The 15,749-nt window shown below is 47.4% G+C and overlaps 1 protein-coding gene across 3 annotated transcripts in view; it reads right to left on the minus strand.

The window, feature by feature from the left end:
• Window positions 1–15,749, minus strand: part of PHTF1 (putative homeodomain transcription factor 1) — an 83,750-nt gene that overhangs the window by 60,550 nt on the left and 7,451 nt on the right. For all 3 annotated transcript variants that reach the window (XM_069944687.1, XM_069944688.1, XM_069944686.1), the window contains exon 4: window positions 4,107–4,176. In XM_069944687.1, coding sequence (XP_069800788.1) covers window positions 4,107–4,176 — 70 coding nt within the window. The remainder of the gene's footprint in view (window positions 1–4,106; window positions 4,177–15,749) is intronic.

The following is a 15,749-nucleotide window of genomic DNA, read 5'->3' on the forward strand; positions in this document are numbered from 1 at the left end:
TCGATAGCCTGGGTGGGTCAATTGCCACTAAGGACTACTGTGACAAGAGCCCAAGTCACCGACCATTTCAGGGGAATACAGTCAGCCACTCTACAAAGCAGGTACTAACATCATACTTGTGTGCTGGACTAGCACTGGCGTCACGACACTTACATCTCTGTCTGAGCTGTATCATACCAATGACAACATCTCCCTCTCAGTGGTCACCACACATTAACAACACAGGCCTAATGTTATCTCCATGGAGGACAGTGCTTCAGCTCATTGAGGTCACATCATTAAGGACCTAATACACTTAACGATTATCAGCCTAAACTTTGCCGAACTCAGGCCGATAATTATTTAGTGTAAGGATGCATTCACACGTACAGGATCTGCAGCAGATCTTATGGTGCAGATTTGATGCTATGTTCAGTAATTTAGATCAAATCTGCTGCGATACGGTGTGTGTGAAGCTACCCTAAGGCTGCATTCCCACGTTCAGTGATCCTGACGGAACACGGACGTGGAATGCATGTACCGGAGTCCCCCCGCGCCCGGACAGCATCTGTAATTAGATGCTGGGAGCGGGGGAGACTGTATTCATAAGCGCCGCGCTGTAGTAACATCACCGCGCGGCTGATTCATTACAGCGCGGCGCTTATGAATACAGTCTCCCCCACTCCCAGCATCTAATTACAGATGCTGTCCGGGCGCGGGGGGACTCCGGTACATGCATTCCAGGTCCGTGATCCGTCAGGATCACGGAACGTGGGAATGCAGCCTAAGGGTAGCTTCACATGTACCGGATCCGCAGCGGATTTCATGCTGTGAGTTTGCAGCGAAATTCACTGCGGATCCGCTGCCTGTATGTGACTCAGCCCTTTAACCCCCCGCATACATTACCTGCAGCGGCTGTGTGTGAGGCTCCTGGCTGCCCTCGCTCCCCATTAGCCAATCAGTGCACTGCAGCACTGATTGGCTGATGGGGACCAGCGGGAGCCTGGAGCCTCACACACAGCCGTGGTACCGAGCAGGTAACGTATGCTCCGGGGCGGGGGCAGCACTGGAGCATACATCACCTGCTCCAGGCTCCTGCTTGCTTCGGAGCCTCCTGGCATCTCCCGGCGGTCAGCCAATCAGCGCGCTGCGCCGGGAGATGCTGTAAGGCTCCGAAGCAAGCAGGAGCCTGGAGCAGGTGATGTATGCTCCGGGCCGGGTTACATTTCCGCAGCGGAACGAAAATTCCGCTGTGGATATGTAACCCCATAGACCTTTACAGTACCAGGATCCGCAGCAGATTTCACTGCAAACCCGCAACGTAAAATCCGCTGCGGATCCGGTACGTGTGAAGGCACCCTATGAGTGTATGTTGAGAGGCAACGATCAACCAACATTGATCGACAGGATTCTGCATTTATTTGACAATGTATGAACCCAGTCTTAAAGGAGAACTCCCTGCTGGGGTGATTTTTTTGCAGAGTGCTGGGGAGGGTGAGGATGAAAGAAGTAACATGCTCTTACCTCCCCCGCTCCCAGCACTGGTGCCGGTATCCCACAGCTCCTGTCAGCCGGTCCCAGACATTTCTGGATCTAAGGGGGGACCTGGGACGTGGCGTGCCAGGCCCCCTCAGGCAGTCAACGACCATAGCAGGGTCCCACCTTGTCCGTAGCAACTGGAGACAACCAGTTCTTTCAGTACTTACTGTATATTCTAACAACGTAGCGACCCACTCAGACCCAGAAGGGGCTAGGATCGGGGGACCAGAGCTACGGGATACCAGCCCCAGTGCTTGAGCAGCGGGGCAGGTGAGAGCATGTTACTTCTTTCATCCTCCCATCCCCAGCACTCTGCCAAAAATCACCCCAACCCGGAGTTCTCCTTTAACCCCTTAGCTACCCATGACGTATCTGATATGTCATGGTGCCGCGGGGGGTGTTCAGAGCGGGGTCCCGCCGGGACATGTGCAGCCGGGGAGCGCCTCTATTAGCCGGCGCGGGTCCCGTTGCCGCGCCAGCTAAATAAGCCTCTAAGTGCAGCTGTCAAACCTGACAGCTGCACTTAAGAGGCTTTGATCCGTGCATCCCTGGTGTCTAGTGGATCCGTTCTTCTGCCCATGCTGGACCTCAGCGTCGGAATGATGCTGATCCCGGCTCGGCAATAGATTGCTATGGCCTGCAGCAAGCCATAGCAATCTATTACCGATCTGATCGATCTTTGCTGTGTTTATACACATCATTAATCTCTATGAGAGATCAGTGCTGTTTATATACAAGTCCCCCAGGGGGGCTTCTAGTTACAGTAAAAAGTAAAAATGTTTTTTTTATTAATAAAAAATCCCCTCCCCTAATAAAAGTCCAAATGACCCCCCTTTTCCCATTTTATAAATATAAATAAACAAATAAATAAACATATTTAGTATCGCCGTGCACGTAATTGCCCGAACTATTAATCACATTCCGGATCTCGCACGGTAAACGGCATCAGCGCAAAAAAATCCCAAAGTGCAAAATTGCGCATTTTTGGTCGCATCAAATCCAGAAAAAAAATGTAATAAAAAGTGACCAAAAAAGTCGCATATGCGCAATCAAGGTACCGATAGAAAGAACACATCATGGCGCAAAAACTGACACCTCACACAGCCCCATAGACCAAAGGATAAAAGCGCTATAAGCCTGGGAATGGGGCGATTTTAAAGGAACATATATTTGTTAACAATGGTTTGAATTTTTTACAAGCCATCAGATACAATAAAGTTATACATGTTATATATCGTTGTAATCGTAACGACTTAAGGGACATGCATAACCAGTCACTTTTACCATAGGGCGAACGGCGTAAATGCAAAACTCCCCGAAATCAAAACAAATTCCATTTTTTTTCAATTTGACAGCGCAAATTATTTTTTTCCGGTTTTGCAGCATATGTTATGGAAAAATAATGCCTGTCATTGCAAAGTACAATTGGTTTAGCAAAAAATAAGGGCTCATGTGGCTGGACATGCTGGCAGTTGTAGTACTCCTCTTATATCTCCTCCTGTGATGTCCTCTGATCTCCCATAACAGGCTGGACATGCTGGGAGTTGTAGTCCTATTATATCTCCTCCTGTAATGTCCTCTCCCATAATAACAGGCTGGACACGCTGGGAGTTGTAGTTCCCCCCGGTAATCCTCATGTAATGCCTCCTGATTGTAACTCCATTCTGGCCTCCTCCATGGTGAAGAGACTAGAATACAGACTCCAGGGGGACGACCTCCTTCTAGCAACTCCATTCTAGTCCATTCTAGCATGGATCTGATCTCACCAACAGGCGCAGAGCGATTACGTCATTACACCTGCTGGTGGATCCACAAGGCGCACACAAGGGAGAAGAGGACCCGTCCCCCGCCCGGATTAGTGAGTATGATTTTATTTTTTTATTTTCTTGTGTTGAGGGGAATTACTATGGGGGCAGGGGGCATTACTATGGGGGCAGTGGGCATTACTATGGGGCAGAACAGGGGGCATTACTATGGGGACAGAGGGCATTATTACTATATGGGGGGCACAGCACGGGACCCACAAACCTCCTTACTTTACTGCACATGACACCAAACAGTGCAGTTACCACTGGGAAAAAGGGAAGGAAGTAGCTGGAAATGTGTGGAGTCTAAGATGTTTGTCTGACAGGTCCTGAAGAGATGAATTGTAGCTTGAAGAAATCATCATAGTGGTCCAGGCCAGATGGAGAGGAAACGGAGAGCGATCGCCTCAGATCAAAGAAGATGTCAACTGTGAGTTACTGAATTACGTTTTTTTTCTGTATTTTGTCAAACTTTATTTGGTAGGTGTGCCCCGAGGTGTGCTAGGTGTGCCCCGAGGTGTGCCCCGAGGTGTGCTATACAAAGGGGCCCGCTGAGGCTTTCTCGCCCAAGGGCCCACAAAAACCTGGAGCCGGCCCTGCCTGTTTCAAATGTGAAATTTCCGTCAGGGCGGCATATGAAGTGTGTTTTCATACAGTGTCTATAAACACTGCATTTCCTGTATATGAACCTATACATGCATTTAACAGTTTCAGAGAATATGGTCTTTTTTGCAGAATTATCATCAAATTGCAGTAAAATATATAATCCATAATAACTCTCACCTCTCACCAGATCGACGTCAATTAGGTCAGATTTCATGTACACCATCTTCTTCGGTTTATTTTTAAGTCCCTGGGTCACAGACAGGAAAAAAAAAAAAAATCAACAAATGTAGAACAATCGTTCTTCTTTTCCATCAAGCTTTACTTTATTTTAAAGGGAACCTGTCACAGGGAGCGCAGGCACAGAGCCCGCCCGATCCCCTGTGCAGCCCCCGGATACTTACCCTTTCCGGCAAGTCCCGCACCTTGAGCCGGTCCCGGGACGTAGATATCAGCGCCCGAAGACGTGCGCGAGCTGTATGCACATTGCCTGAGATGAGTCCGATGCCCATAGAGAATGAATGGAGCCATCATTCTCTATGGGCATTGAACTCACCTCTGCAGCACGCGCGCACGGCTTAAGGCGCTGATATCTTCGTCTCGGGACCGACTCCAGGAGCGGGACTCGCCGGAAAGGGTAGGGAGAAGGAGGAGAAGAGGGAGAAGAAGGAGAAGAAGAAAAAAAAGGAGGTGGAGGAAGAGGACGAAGAAGACTGGGATGGGCCTGGGCTGGGAAGGACGCCGGGAGGGTCAGAGTTAGGGGGCTGGGAAGGTCCTCAGGAATGGCTTGGGCTCAAAGTTTTAGGAAGTTCTATGTAGGTTTTAGCAAAGGAAAGGTAAATTAGGGGTTGGGTAATCGGGTTAGGGTGGAGGGGCTCCCTCATGGTGCCTTCACCTTGACGTGGTGAGGGAGCTTGTGTGCCTTGGTGATCCAATGAGCTAAGCTGGCGGGAGTAGTATTCCTGGCGAGGTTACCTGTGCCAGAATAAGCAAGGCACTCGGAAGAAAAGGCTGGTATTCTAGAAATATTTTAATATTTAAAATTGAATGGGTATATACGATCGACAATACATATGTCACACTCACTACACATCACACCTGCACCCAAGATTCCTATCCACCACTAAACTCTGCCTACATTCCTACTAAGCCTCTCCCCTTCATTAAGCCCTCCTCCCTTTACCCTTGGATTGTGAAATAAATTACTCGTCTGATTGTCACCCCTGCTTGGACCGATAGGGAGTCTCCTTTTTCTCCAAGGTCAGACCTGCAGCAATCATAGGGGGTGGGGCCTGCTAGAAACTTGTAGATAAAGGGTATGGGGCTAGCTAGATGCAGGACAGGAATCTGATGGCTGGCTCCTCTTCTGCACAGCGCTGTCTGAACTCTACAGCTTTCTTTAACCAATGACTATGTTGTGAAGTGCAGAGGTTGTGCTGTGCTGGGGAAAAGCAGCCGTCAAGGTGTTCATAGACTGGTCCTCTTAGCACACCAGCCCATCTGGCATTTGCCAGAACTGCAAGATGGGCAGTCCTGGGTAATTGCCCCATCTGTCTTCCCTATATACAGGCCCTAGATCATTGCCCCCTTCTGTCCTCCCTATATACAGGTTGTGGGTATTTCCCCTTCTGTCCTTCCTATATACTCGTCCTAGGTAATTGCTCTCTTGTCCTCCCTATCTACTAGTCCTTGGTAATTGCCCCTTCTGTCCTCCCTATATACAGGTCCTGGGTATTTCCCCTTCTGTCCTCCCTATATACTGGTCCTAGGTAATTGCCCCTTCTATTCTCCCTATATACAGGTCCTGGGTAGTTGCCCCTTCTGTCCTCCCTATATACAGGTCCTGGGTAATTGCCCCTTCTATCCTCCCTATATACAGGTCCTGGGTAATTGCCCCTTCTATCCTCCCTATATACAGGTCCTGGGTAATTGCCCCTTCTATCCTCCCTATATACAGGTCCTGGGTAATTGCCCCTTCTATCCTCCCTATATACAGGTCCTGGGTAATTGCCCCTTCTATCCTCCCTATATACAGGTCCTGGGTAATTGCCCCTTCTATCCTCCCTATATACAGGTCCTGGGTAATTGCCCCTTCTATCCTCCCTATATACAGGTCCTGGGTAGTTGTCCCTTCTATCCTCCCTATATACAGGTCCTGGGTAATTGCCCCTTCTATCCTCCCTATATACAGGTCCTGGGTAATTGCCTCTTCTATCCTCCCTATATACAGGTCCTGGGTAGTTGTCCCTTCTGTCCTCCCTATATACAGGTCCTGGGTAGTTGTCCCTTCTGTCCTCCCTATATACTGGTCCTGGGTAGTTGTCCCTTCTGTCCTCCCTATATACTGGTCCTGGGTAATTGCCCCTTCTATCCTCCCTATATACAGGTCCTGGGTAATTGCCCCTTCTATCCTCCCTATATACAGGTCCTGGGTAATTGCCCCTTCTATCCTCCCTATATACAGGTCCTGGGTAGTTGTCCCTTCTGTCCTCCCTATATACAGGTCCTGGGTAGTTGTCCCTTCTGTCCTCCCTATATACTGGTCCTGGGTAGTTGTCCCTTCTGTCCTCCCTATATACTGGTCCTGGGTAATTGCCCCTTCTGTCCTCCCTGTATATTGTAACTGGGGAGCTCTGCTTCATGTAGATACATCATCTGCAGCTGTATAATACTCGGCAGCTCCTTGTACTGTCTTGAAGATGAAGCAGATGTTTGCACTTGAGGTTATGGTGACGAATAGCTTTGACTTTTGAAGCAATGTCTCTATAATTTATATATTTAATTTTTCTTTCAAATATCCTGTCTACATATACATATAAATATGTTAGCGAGTTCTGAGAAATTGTTACTTGGGAAAACAAACAGATGGTTGAGAAGAACATTTATAAAACTTATAGGAGTTCTACACTTTTATCTCTTTCGTCATGAAATAAGTCAATTTGTAATATTAACTTTTAATAGATGCAATTTTCCATCTTTGAGAGCAGCCATCAATGTAAACAATGACTGTTTTCATGTTGGTCGCCATGGCTACATCCAGAGGCCCAGACATACAATGTCTCCTCGTCTGTACTAGATAAGCTTAGATTCAAGTACACACTGGTACTAGGCCTTTCTAGCACTGGGTGGGGGTGAGGGGTGACCTGTGCCTGGGGCACCTCTGTCATGAGGCTAGTTTCATGTATGTCCCCCTAAGAGCATCTCTGGGATGCCAAGGTAGTTAAAAGCTTTCAGGAGCATGTATGACTCCCCCATCCCCCCCCCCCCCCACACACACACACACACATGGTGACATCACTCCTGAACCCTCTGCTACAGTGAGGATGGGAGAGAAGACAGTGGAGGTCTACACAGGAGCCACATGGTTAGGTAAGTATGGTGGGGGCACCTTGCTATTGGGGGACGAAACTACTGGGCATACTACCTACAAGAGGATACTACCTATGTGGGGGCTCGCTACTGAATATACTACCTACAGGGGGGACTTGACTAATAGGGGAAACTACCTACAGGGGGACCAAACTACTGAGGATATTACATACTGGCTACTGAAGATACTACATATGTGGGGGCTTGCTATTGGCTTGCTATTGAAGATACTACCTACAGAGAGGACCTGGCTACTGGGGAGACTACCTACAATGAGGACCTGGCAACTGGGGAGACTACCTACAGTGGGGACCTGGCTACTGGGGAGACTACCTACAGTGGGGACCTGGTTACTGGGGAGACTACCTACAGTGGGGACCTGGTTACTGGGGAGACTACCTACAGGGAGGACCTGGCTACTGGGGAGACTACCTACAGTGGGGACCTGGCTACTGGGGAGACTACCTACAGGGAGGACCTGGCTACTGGGGAGACTACCTACAGTGGGGACCTGGCTACTGGGGAGACTACCTACAGGGAGGACCTGGCTACTGGGGAGACTACCTACAGTGGGGACCTGGTTACTGGGGAGACTACCTACAGTGGGGACCTGGTTACTGGGGAGACTACCTACAGGGAGGACCTGGCTACTGGGGAGACTACCTACAGTGGGGACCTGGCTACTGGGGAGACTACCTACAGGGAGGACCTGGCTACTGGGGAGACTACCTACAGTGGGGACCTGGTTACTGGGGAGACTACCTACAGTGGGGACCTGGTTACTGGGGAGACTACCTACAGGGAGGACCTGGCTACTGGGGAGACTACCTACAGTGGGGACCTGGTTACTAGGAGAGACTACCTACAGGGAAGACCTGGCTAATAAGTGAAATTACCTACAGAGGTACATTTTTAATGTGAGAGACTACCTACAGGGGGGGCCTGGCTAATAGGTGATAGTACCTATAGGAGGACCTGGCTCTTGGGGGAGACTACCTATAGGGGTGAGCTGGAAACCTGGCTAATGGGGAAAATGACATATGAGGAACCTACTTCATTGGGGAAACTACCTAAGGAGGCAAAACCTAAGGGTCCATTTATACAGAAAGATTATCTGACAGATTATCTGCCAAAGATTTGAAGCCAAAACCAGGAACAGACTTTAAACAGAGATCAGGTCATAAAGGAAAGCCTGAGATTTCTCCTCTCTTCAAATCCACTCCAATTTTTCTGTGTAAATGGACCCTAATGGTGAGTTTACACAGACAGATTTATCTTACAGATTTTTGAAACCAAAGCCAGGAACAAAGTATAAACAGGGAACAGGTCATAAAGGAAAGACTGAGATTTCTCCTGTTCTCAAATCCATTCCTAGCTTTGACTTCAAAAATCTGTCTGATAAATCTTTGTGTAAACGTACCCTAATGCTGGGTTTACACGGAACGATTGTGCGAATTTGCACGATAACGATCGAATTCGAACGATAATCGTACATGTAAATGCGGCGAATGATCGAACAACGAGCGAGAAATCGTTCATTTTGATCTTTTAAAAGGTTCTTAAATCGTCGTTTGCAAAAAATTCGCCAATCGTTCCGTGTAAACAGTCGTCCCGTGATAGTCCGGCCGCCCACAGCCCCGCCCCCCACTCATCCGCAGCCCCCTGCGCCGGGTCGATGGCCACCCCCGCCGCAGCTCTGATCGCCACCCCCGCAGTGACCATACGTTACCTGCTCTGCGTAGCAGGTCTTCCACATCCCCGACTCCCCTCTTCAGCACACTGATTGGCTGAAGGGGAGCCGTTTGAATTTCCCGGCTCCCCTCTTCAGCCAATCAATGCAAGGCAGCACTGATTGGCTGAAGAGGAGCTGTTTGAAGAGGGGAGCCGGGGATTTGAAGACCTGCTACGCAGAGCAGGTAACGTATGCTCGTGGCCGGAGCGGCGGCGATCGGAGCAGGGGGGCGATCGGAGCGGCGGCGGGGTAGGCTGCGGGCGCGCGATCGCAAAACGATTTTTCCGTACGATATATCGTACCGTCTAAACGCTGATCGTTATAAAAAAAAAAACATTAATCATGCGATCGGGCCAATAATCACCTCGTGTAAACTTAGCATAAGGAAGACTAATTAATGGAGAGACCTATTTGATGGGAGTAATAACCTACTGGTGGCACCTGTCTAATAGAGCAACCTACCTATTGAGTGGGGGAACCGGTCCCTCTTGCCAACACACTGTACGAGACTCCAGATGGTGGTAGTCAGGAGGCTACTTGGGAGATGCAAGTAGCATGAGAAATGTTTTAATTTAATTTCTTTAGCCTGAGCACCTTATTCAACCCTAAGAACATCCATAGAAAGCCATTGCAGTCACCTGCTCCTCCCCCCTTTGAATACAGGTGGCTGAAGAAGTTGGATACAGCCCTTAGTGACTCCTGGAAAACATGGATACAGCTATAGGCTGGGTTCACACTACGTATATTTCAGGCAGTATTTGGTCCTCTTGTCAGGTCCTCATAGCAACCAAAACCAGGAGTGGATTGAAAGCACAGAAAGGATCTGTTCACACAATGTTGAAACTGAGTGGATGGCCGTCATATAATGGTAAATAACGGCCATTATTTCAATATAACAGCCGTTGTTTTAAAATAACAGCAAATATTTGCCATTAAATGGCGGCCATCCACTCAATTACAACATTATGTAAACAGATCCTTTCTGTGTTTTTAATCCACTCCTGGTTTTGGTTGCTATACAGCCTCAAATATACGTAGTGTGAACCCAGCCATAGGCTGCGTTCACACTACGTATATTTCAGTCAGTATTGCAACCAAAACCAGGAGTGGATTGAAAACACAGACAGGATCTGTTCACACAATGTTGTAATTGAGTGGATGGCCGCCATATAACAGTAAATAACGGCCATTATTTCAATATAACAGCCGTTGTTTTAAAATAACAGCAAATATTTGCCATTGAATGGCGGCCATCCACTCAATTTCAACATTGTGTGAAAAGATCCTTTCTGTGTTTTTAATCCACTCCTGGTTTTGGTTGCAATACTGACTGAAATATACATATACTGACTGAAATATACGTAGTGTGAACGCAGCCATAGGCTATATTCTGCATTAATGATGTGTTTTTGCTGCAAATTGCGCAATTGCTGTAAAATACGGCCTGAATGCCAGTGGCACAGTGGATGCCAGTCTTTTTTTTTTGAGCCGCCACCCGGTTTCCTTGTACCGCACCGGTCTATGCTTGAGCACCTGCCCAGCACAAAGCCCCTACCCCTCTGCGACGCAGCTCCATTAATTCTAATGGAGCCACGTCACAAAGGGGAGATGGTTTTTCGTTACACTGGGGGACGACTGGGGCCCGTCCCCAGTGCTTCATGCCAGGCCGGTCTGCTAATGTAAAAAAACCCAAAGCGTTGTACCTGGCGGTATATTCACTTTATTGCAAAACAAACGCTATGTGTGAACACGGCCTAAGGATTAGAAGATAATTTGAAGGAGATTTCAATTAATGGGATGACAGTTTAGCTGCATTCACACGTCCGCAATTTTGCGGATCTTACAGACCGGGAAGGCAAGTAATGGATTGGTTCCCCACCCCACTGTGTCATTACAGTGCCGCGAAAATTCAAAAACAGTTCCCTGCTACCAGCATGATATTAAGACATTGTGCTGGCAGGGAACCAATTACTTGCCTTCCCTGTCTGGAATGTCCATAAAATTGCAGACATGTGCATGCAGCTTATAACCCCGATTACACGGGGTGATCAGCAGGAGCAAGTGAGCGGCAACCTGTTAAGTCAGCACTCGCTTGGTCCCAGTTTTCTGTTCCCTGCCGCCACACGTGCAGACAGCAAACGGGTATAAGCGGGGGCTGCCCGGGCGATCATAAAATCGTCTGGGCAGCCCATAGAAGATAGCATCGGTCTGCTGCAGCCACTCCTGTTGCGCAAAAAGATGGCAGCAGATGGTTGCTATCCGCATCAACATGTTGAAAGACAACAATCAGCTGATACTGTGCATGTCGGCTGATCGTTGCCTATTACAGAAAGCGATCATTGGACCGTAATGTTCCATAATCGGCCAAATATGAACGATAATCGATTTGTGTAATAGGTAACTGTCACCCGGGACGCGGGTGCAGCCCCAGATACTTACCCTTTCCTGCAAGTCCCGCTCCTGGAGCCGGTCCCGGGACGAAGATATCCCTGTCGGAAGCCATGCGCGCGCTCAGCAGAGATGAGTCCAATGCCCATACAGAATGACGGCTCCATTCATTCTCTATGAGCATCGGACTCATCTCTGGTAATTTGCATACAGCGAGCGCTCAGCTTTGGGCGCCGATATCTCCGTCCAGGGACCGGGTCCAGGAGCAGGACTTGCCAGAAAGGGAAAGTATCCGGGGCTGCACCGGGGGCTTAGGCGGGCTCTACGCCCGCGTCCCGGGTGACAGGTTCCCTTTAAGGGTATCTTTATGCAGAGAGATTTATCCGACAGATTACTGAAGTCAAAGCCAGGAATGGATTTGAAAAGAGGAGAAATATCAGTCTTTCCTTTATGACCTGTTCTCTGTTTATAGTCTGTTCCTAGCTTTGGCTTCAAAAATCAGTAATGTGTAAAGGCAGCCTAAGCTGCAAATCATGGGATGGGATATAACAAAGCAGATTTCTGAGGATCTCATAAGAAGGGCTGTTACAAATCAATTTCTAAAGAGTTTAGACTCCAATCACCAAACACCAGTCGGCAGCTGGACAGATTGTATGCCATTGTGTACATCCATGCCAAATTTGGGGCCAAAAGGGGAACTTTATTGCACTTATAGGAAGAGTCTCTTTCTTGCCCATAGCAACAGATCACATATCAGTTTTCATTTCTTATGGTAAAATGAACGTTGAGCTGTGATTGGTTACTATGGGCAACATAGAAAAATCTTACTATCAGGGCCGGATTAAAGGGAGGGCACCAGGGGCACGTATCTAGGGGCCTCCACCAGCCCAAACCTGGAAGTGGTGTCTGGGAGCCAGTCCCACGCACAAAAAGCATGTGGAAACCCTACCAGGACACATCACTGGCCACACTGCATGCTGTCCAGGGAGGGAGGAAGGTGTAGGGTTAATCCTGTGTAAACATCCCCCTCCTGGCAGGCTCAGACTCCCCCCTGGTGGGTCTTTGAATGGATTCTTCCTGTCAAGCTTTCGGGTACCTGTCTCCTGCCGAGGTCCTCACTCCCCCCTCGCCCCTCCCCCTGACTGAGGAGAGGACAGCGTGGGACCTCAGTAAGGAAACCTGATCTCTCCAGCAGGGATATGACATCATGAAGCATGCTGGAGGATCTATCACAGTGGCTTTCAGGCTGAAGGAACAGAGAAGAGCCAGAGGAGAGAAGACCTGTCTTCTGCCCAGATCAGGTGAGTATGAGGCTTTGTTTTGTATTGGCACATCAGAGCAGGGATATATACACTATGGGGGCATATATCAGAGCAGGGATATATACACTATGGGGGCATATATCAGAGCAGGGATATATACACTATGGGGGCATATATCAGAGCAGGGATATATACACTATGGGGGCATATATCAGAGCAGGGATATATACACTATGGGGGCATATATCAGAGCAGGGATATATACACTATGGGGGCATATATCAGAGCAGGGATATATACACTATGGGGGCATATATCAGAGCAGGGATATATACACTATGGGGGCATATATCAGAGCAGGGATATATACACTATGGGGGCATATATCAGAGCAGGGATATATACACTATGGGGGCATATATCAGAGCATAGGTATATACTATGGGGGCATATATCAGAGCATAGGTATATACTATGGGGGCATATATCAGAGCATAGGTATATACTATGGGGGCATATATCAGAGCATAGGTATATACTATGGGGGCATATATCAGAGCATAGGTATATACTATGGGGGCACATATCAGAGCATAGGTATATACTATGGGGGCACATATCAGAGCATAGGTATATACTATGGGGGCACATATCAGAGCATAGGTATATACTATGGGGGCACATATCAGAGCATAGGTATATACTATGGGGGCACATATCAGAGCATAGGTATATACTATGGGGCACATATCAGAGCATAGGTATATACTATGGGGGCATATATCAGAGCATAGGTATATGTATATATAATATAATATGTATATGTATATGTATATATATATATATATATATATATATATATATATATATATATATATATATATATATATATATATATATATATATATAAAAGCCAGCAAAATTACCGCAGCACTCCATAGATAATTTTCAATCCGTGAAGTTTATTGCTTCCACAAGTGCATTTAGCAACGTTTCAGCTCAATCGGTATGAGCCTTTCTCAAGCTGTGCTCATACCGATTGAGCTGAAACGTTGCTAAATGCACTTGTGGAAGCAATAAACTTCACGGTTTGAAAATTATCTACGGAGTGCTGCGGTAATTTTGCTGGCTTGTATACTCTCATACCCTCGGTCCGCAAGGGTATTTACTGCAGGCACCAACCACACAAAGACTTCTGGAGTGCTGCGTCCACCATATATATATATATATATATATATATATATATAGCGCCTGTGTGCAGCATATGATATATATAGCCTGTGTGCAGTGTATGGTATATAGCCTGTGTGCAGTGTATGGTATATAGCCTGTGTGCAGTGTATGGTATATAGCCTGTGTGCAGTGTATGATATATAGCCTGTGTGCAGTGTATGATATATGGCCTGTGTGCAGTGTATGATATATAGCCTGTGTGCAGTGTATGATATATAGCCTGTGTGCAGTGTATGATATATAGCCTGTGTGCAGTGTATGATATATAGCCTGTGTGCAGTGTATGATATATAACCTGTGTGCAGTGTATGATATATAGCCTGTGTGCAGTGTATGATATATAGCCTGTGTGCAGCCTATGACATGTAGCCTGTGTGCAGCTATATATGCCATGATCCTTAGGGTATATTCACATGTACCATATCCGCTATAGATTCTACACAACCTTTAAGTACTTTCTGGGTGCTCTTTACTGCTTCAGGTAGTTTATATGGTTGGGAACGGAAGATGGGACCTAGATTTGCAAGTCCAGGTTCTCCCTGCGATTCACAACTGCATATGCTAGCTGTGGTGGCTGACACAGTGGGCAAGAGAGCACAGAAAGTGCTAAAGTGCTGTGTTTTTGCATTGAATTAAGTGGGAACACACCGCAATGCTCACCCCTCCCCCATCCTGTCTCTAGGGCCTGGCATCTTCCTCTGGACTGCAGCCTCTAGGGACCATCACATGCAAAACAGAGGAGGATGCTGAGCCATACAGCCAGGAGTGAGGAGGGGTAGGTGCTAAGTCCCCTACAGTAACCAGCCACCTGTATAGATTGCTTTATGGTTTATTTGTGGGGGAAGAAAATGGGGGGGGGGCACAAAATTGTTGCCCAGGGCCTCCACCAACCTTAATCCAGCCCTGCTTACTATACTACTTGACTGCTTGATCTCCCCCAAACTGTTCAGGCACATGGACGCCTATAGACCACAGGCTGTGATAATGGCAGATAACAGAGAACAATAATTAGTATGTGTAAGCCAAGGTCAGGACCTTTACATAAATCCCTCCCGGGCAAACAAAGTACCAATGGGCCAAACGGTTAAGGGGTTTAAACAGACAGACATTCACTTTTACTGAACAGGTGTGTAAGGCTGGGTTCACGGTGCGTTTTTGTTGTCTGTTTAATAGATCCGTTTAATTGTTAAAAAAAAAAAAAAAAAAAACACAAGGAAAAATGGATGCATTTGTGTACATCTGTTTGGATCCGTTTTTTCACTGAAAAAAAAAAAAAAAAAAAAGATGAAAACGCATCTTTTTTTTTTTAACATACACAAAAACTTGCCCTTTTTTTATAACGCAAGGCAATGGAAAAAAAATGAATGAACACAAAGCATCCATTTTTTTTTCCTGGTAAACGGACAGTAAAAACGCAGTGTGAACCCAGCCCAATGCTCTCAGCTCTCACTAACAGCCCAAGATCACCTATAATCTCAACATGCCCCAGTAGTGCATAGAACAAGCGGCTGTCACGAACCACTTTGCTATCACACCTACGGAATACGGCGGATTCCGTCGCTTGTACCCACTCACGGCGGTGGCATCTCCACCTGTCCCATAGACTCAATTCCGTCATCCGCCGAAAGAAATGACATGTCAATTCTTTCGGCAGGCGGCGGAATCTGCCCAGCCATAGAATGGTGTCTATGGCACGGGCGTATGCACGCAGCTGTGAGCAGGTAAGAGAGTCAAAATCCGCCGGAACTTTTCCGCGCAGATTCCATAGTGTGAACCCACCCAAAATCAGAAAACATAAAATAGAAGAAAACAGAACTAGAAGACGCTCAGTACAAAGCA

The sequence above is a fragment of the Dendropsophus ebraccatus genome, chromosome 11, assembly GCF_027789765.1.
Source record: "Dendropsophus ebraccatus isolate aDenEbr1 chromosome 11, aDenEbr1.pat, whole genome shotgun sequence".
Taxonomy (NCBI): domain Eukaryota; kingdom Metazoa; phylum Chordata; class Amphibia; order Anura; family Hylidae; genus Dendropsophus; species Dendropsophus ebraccatus.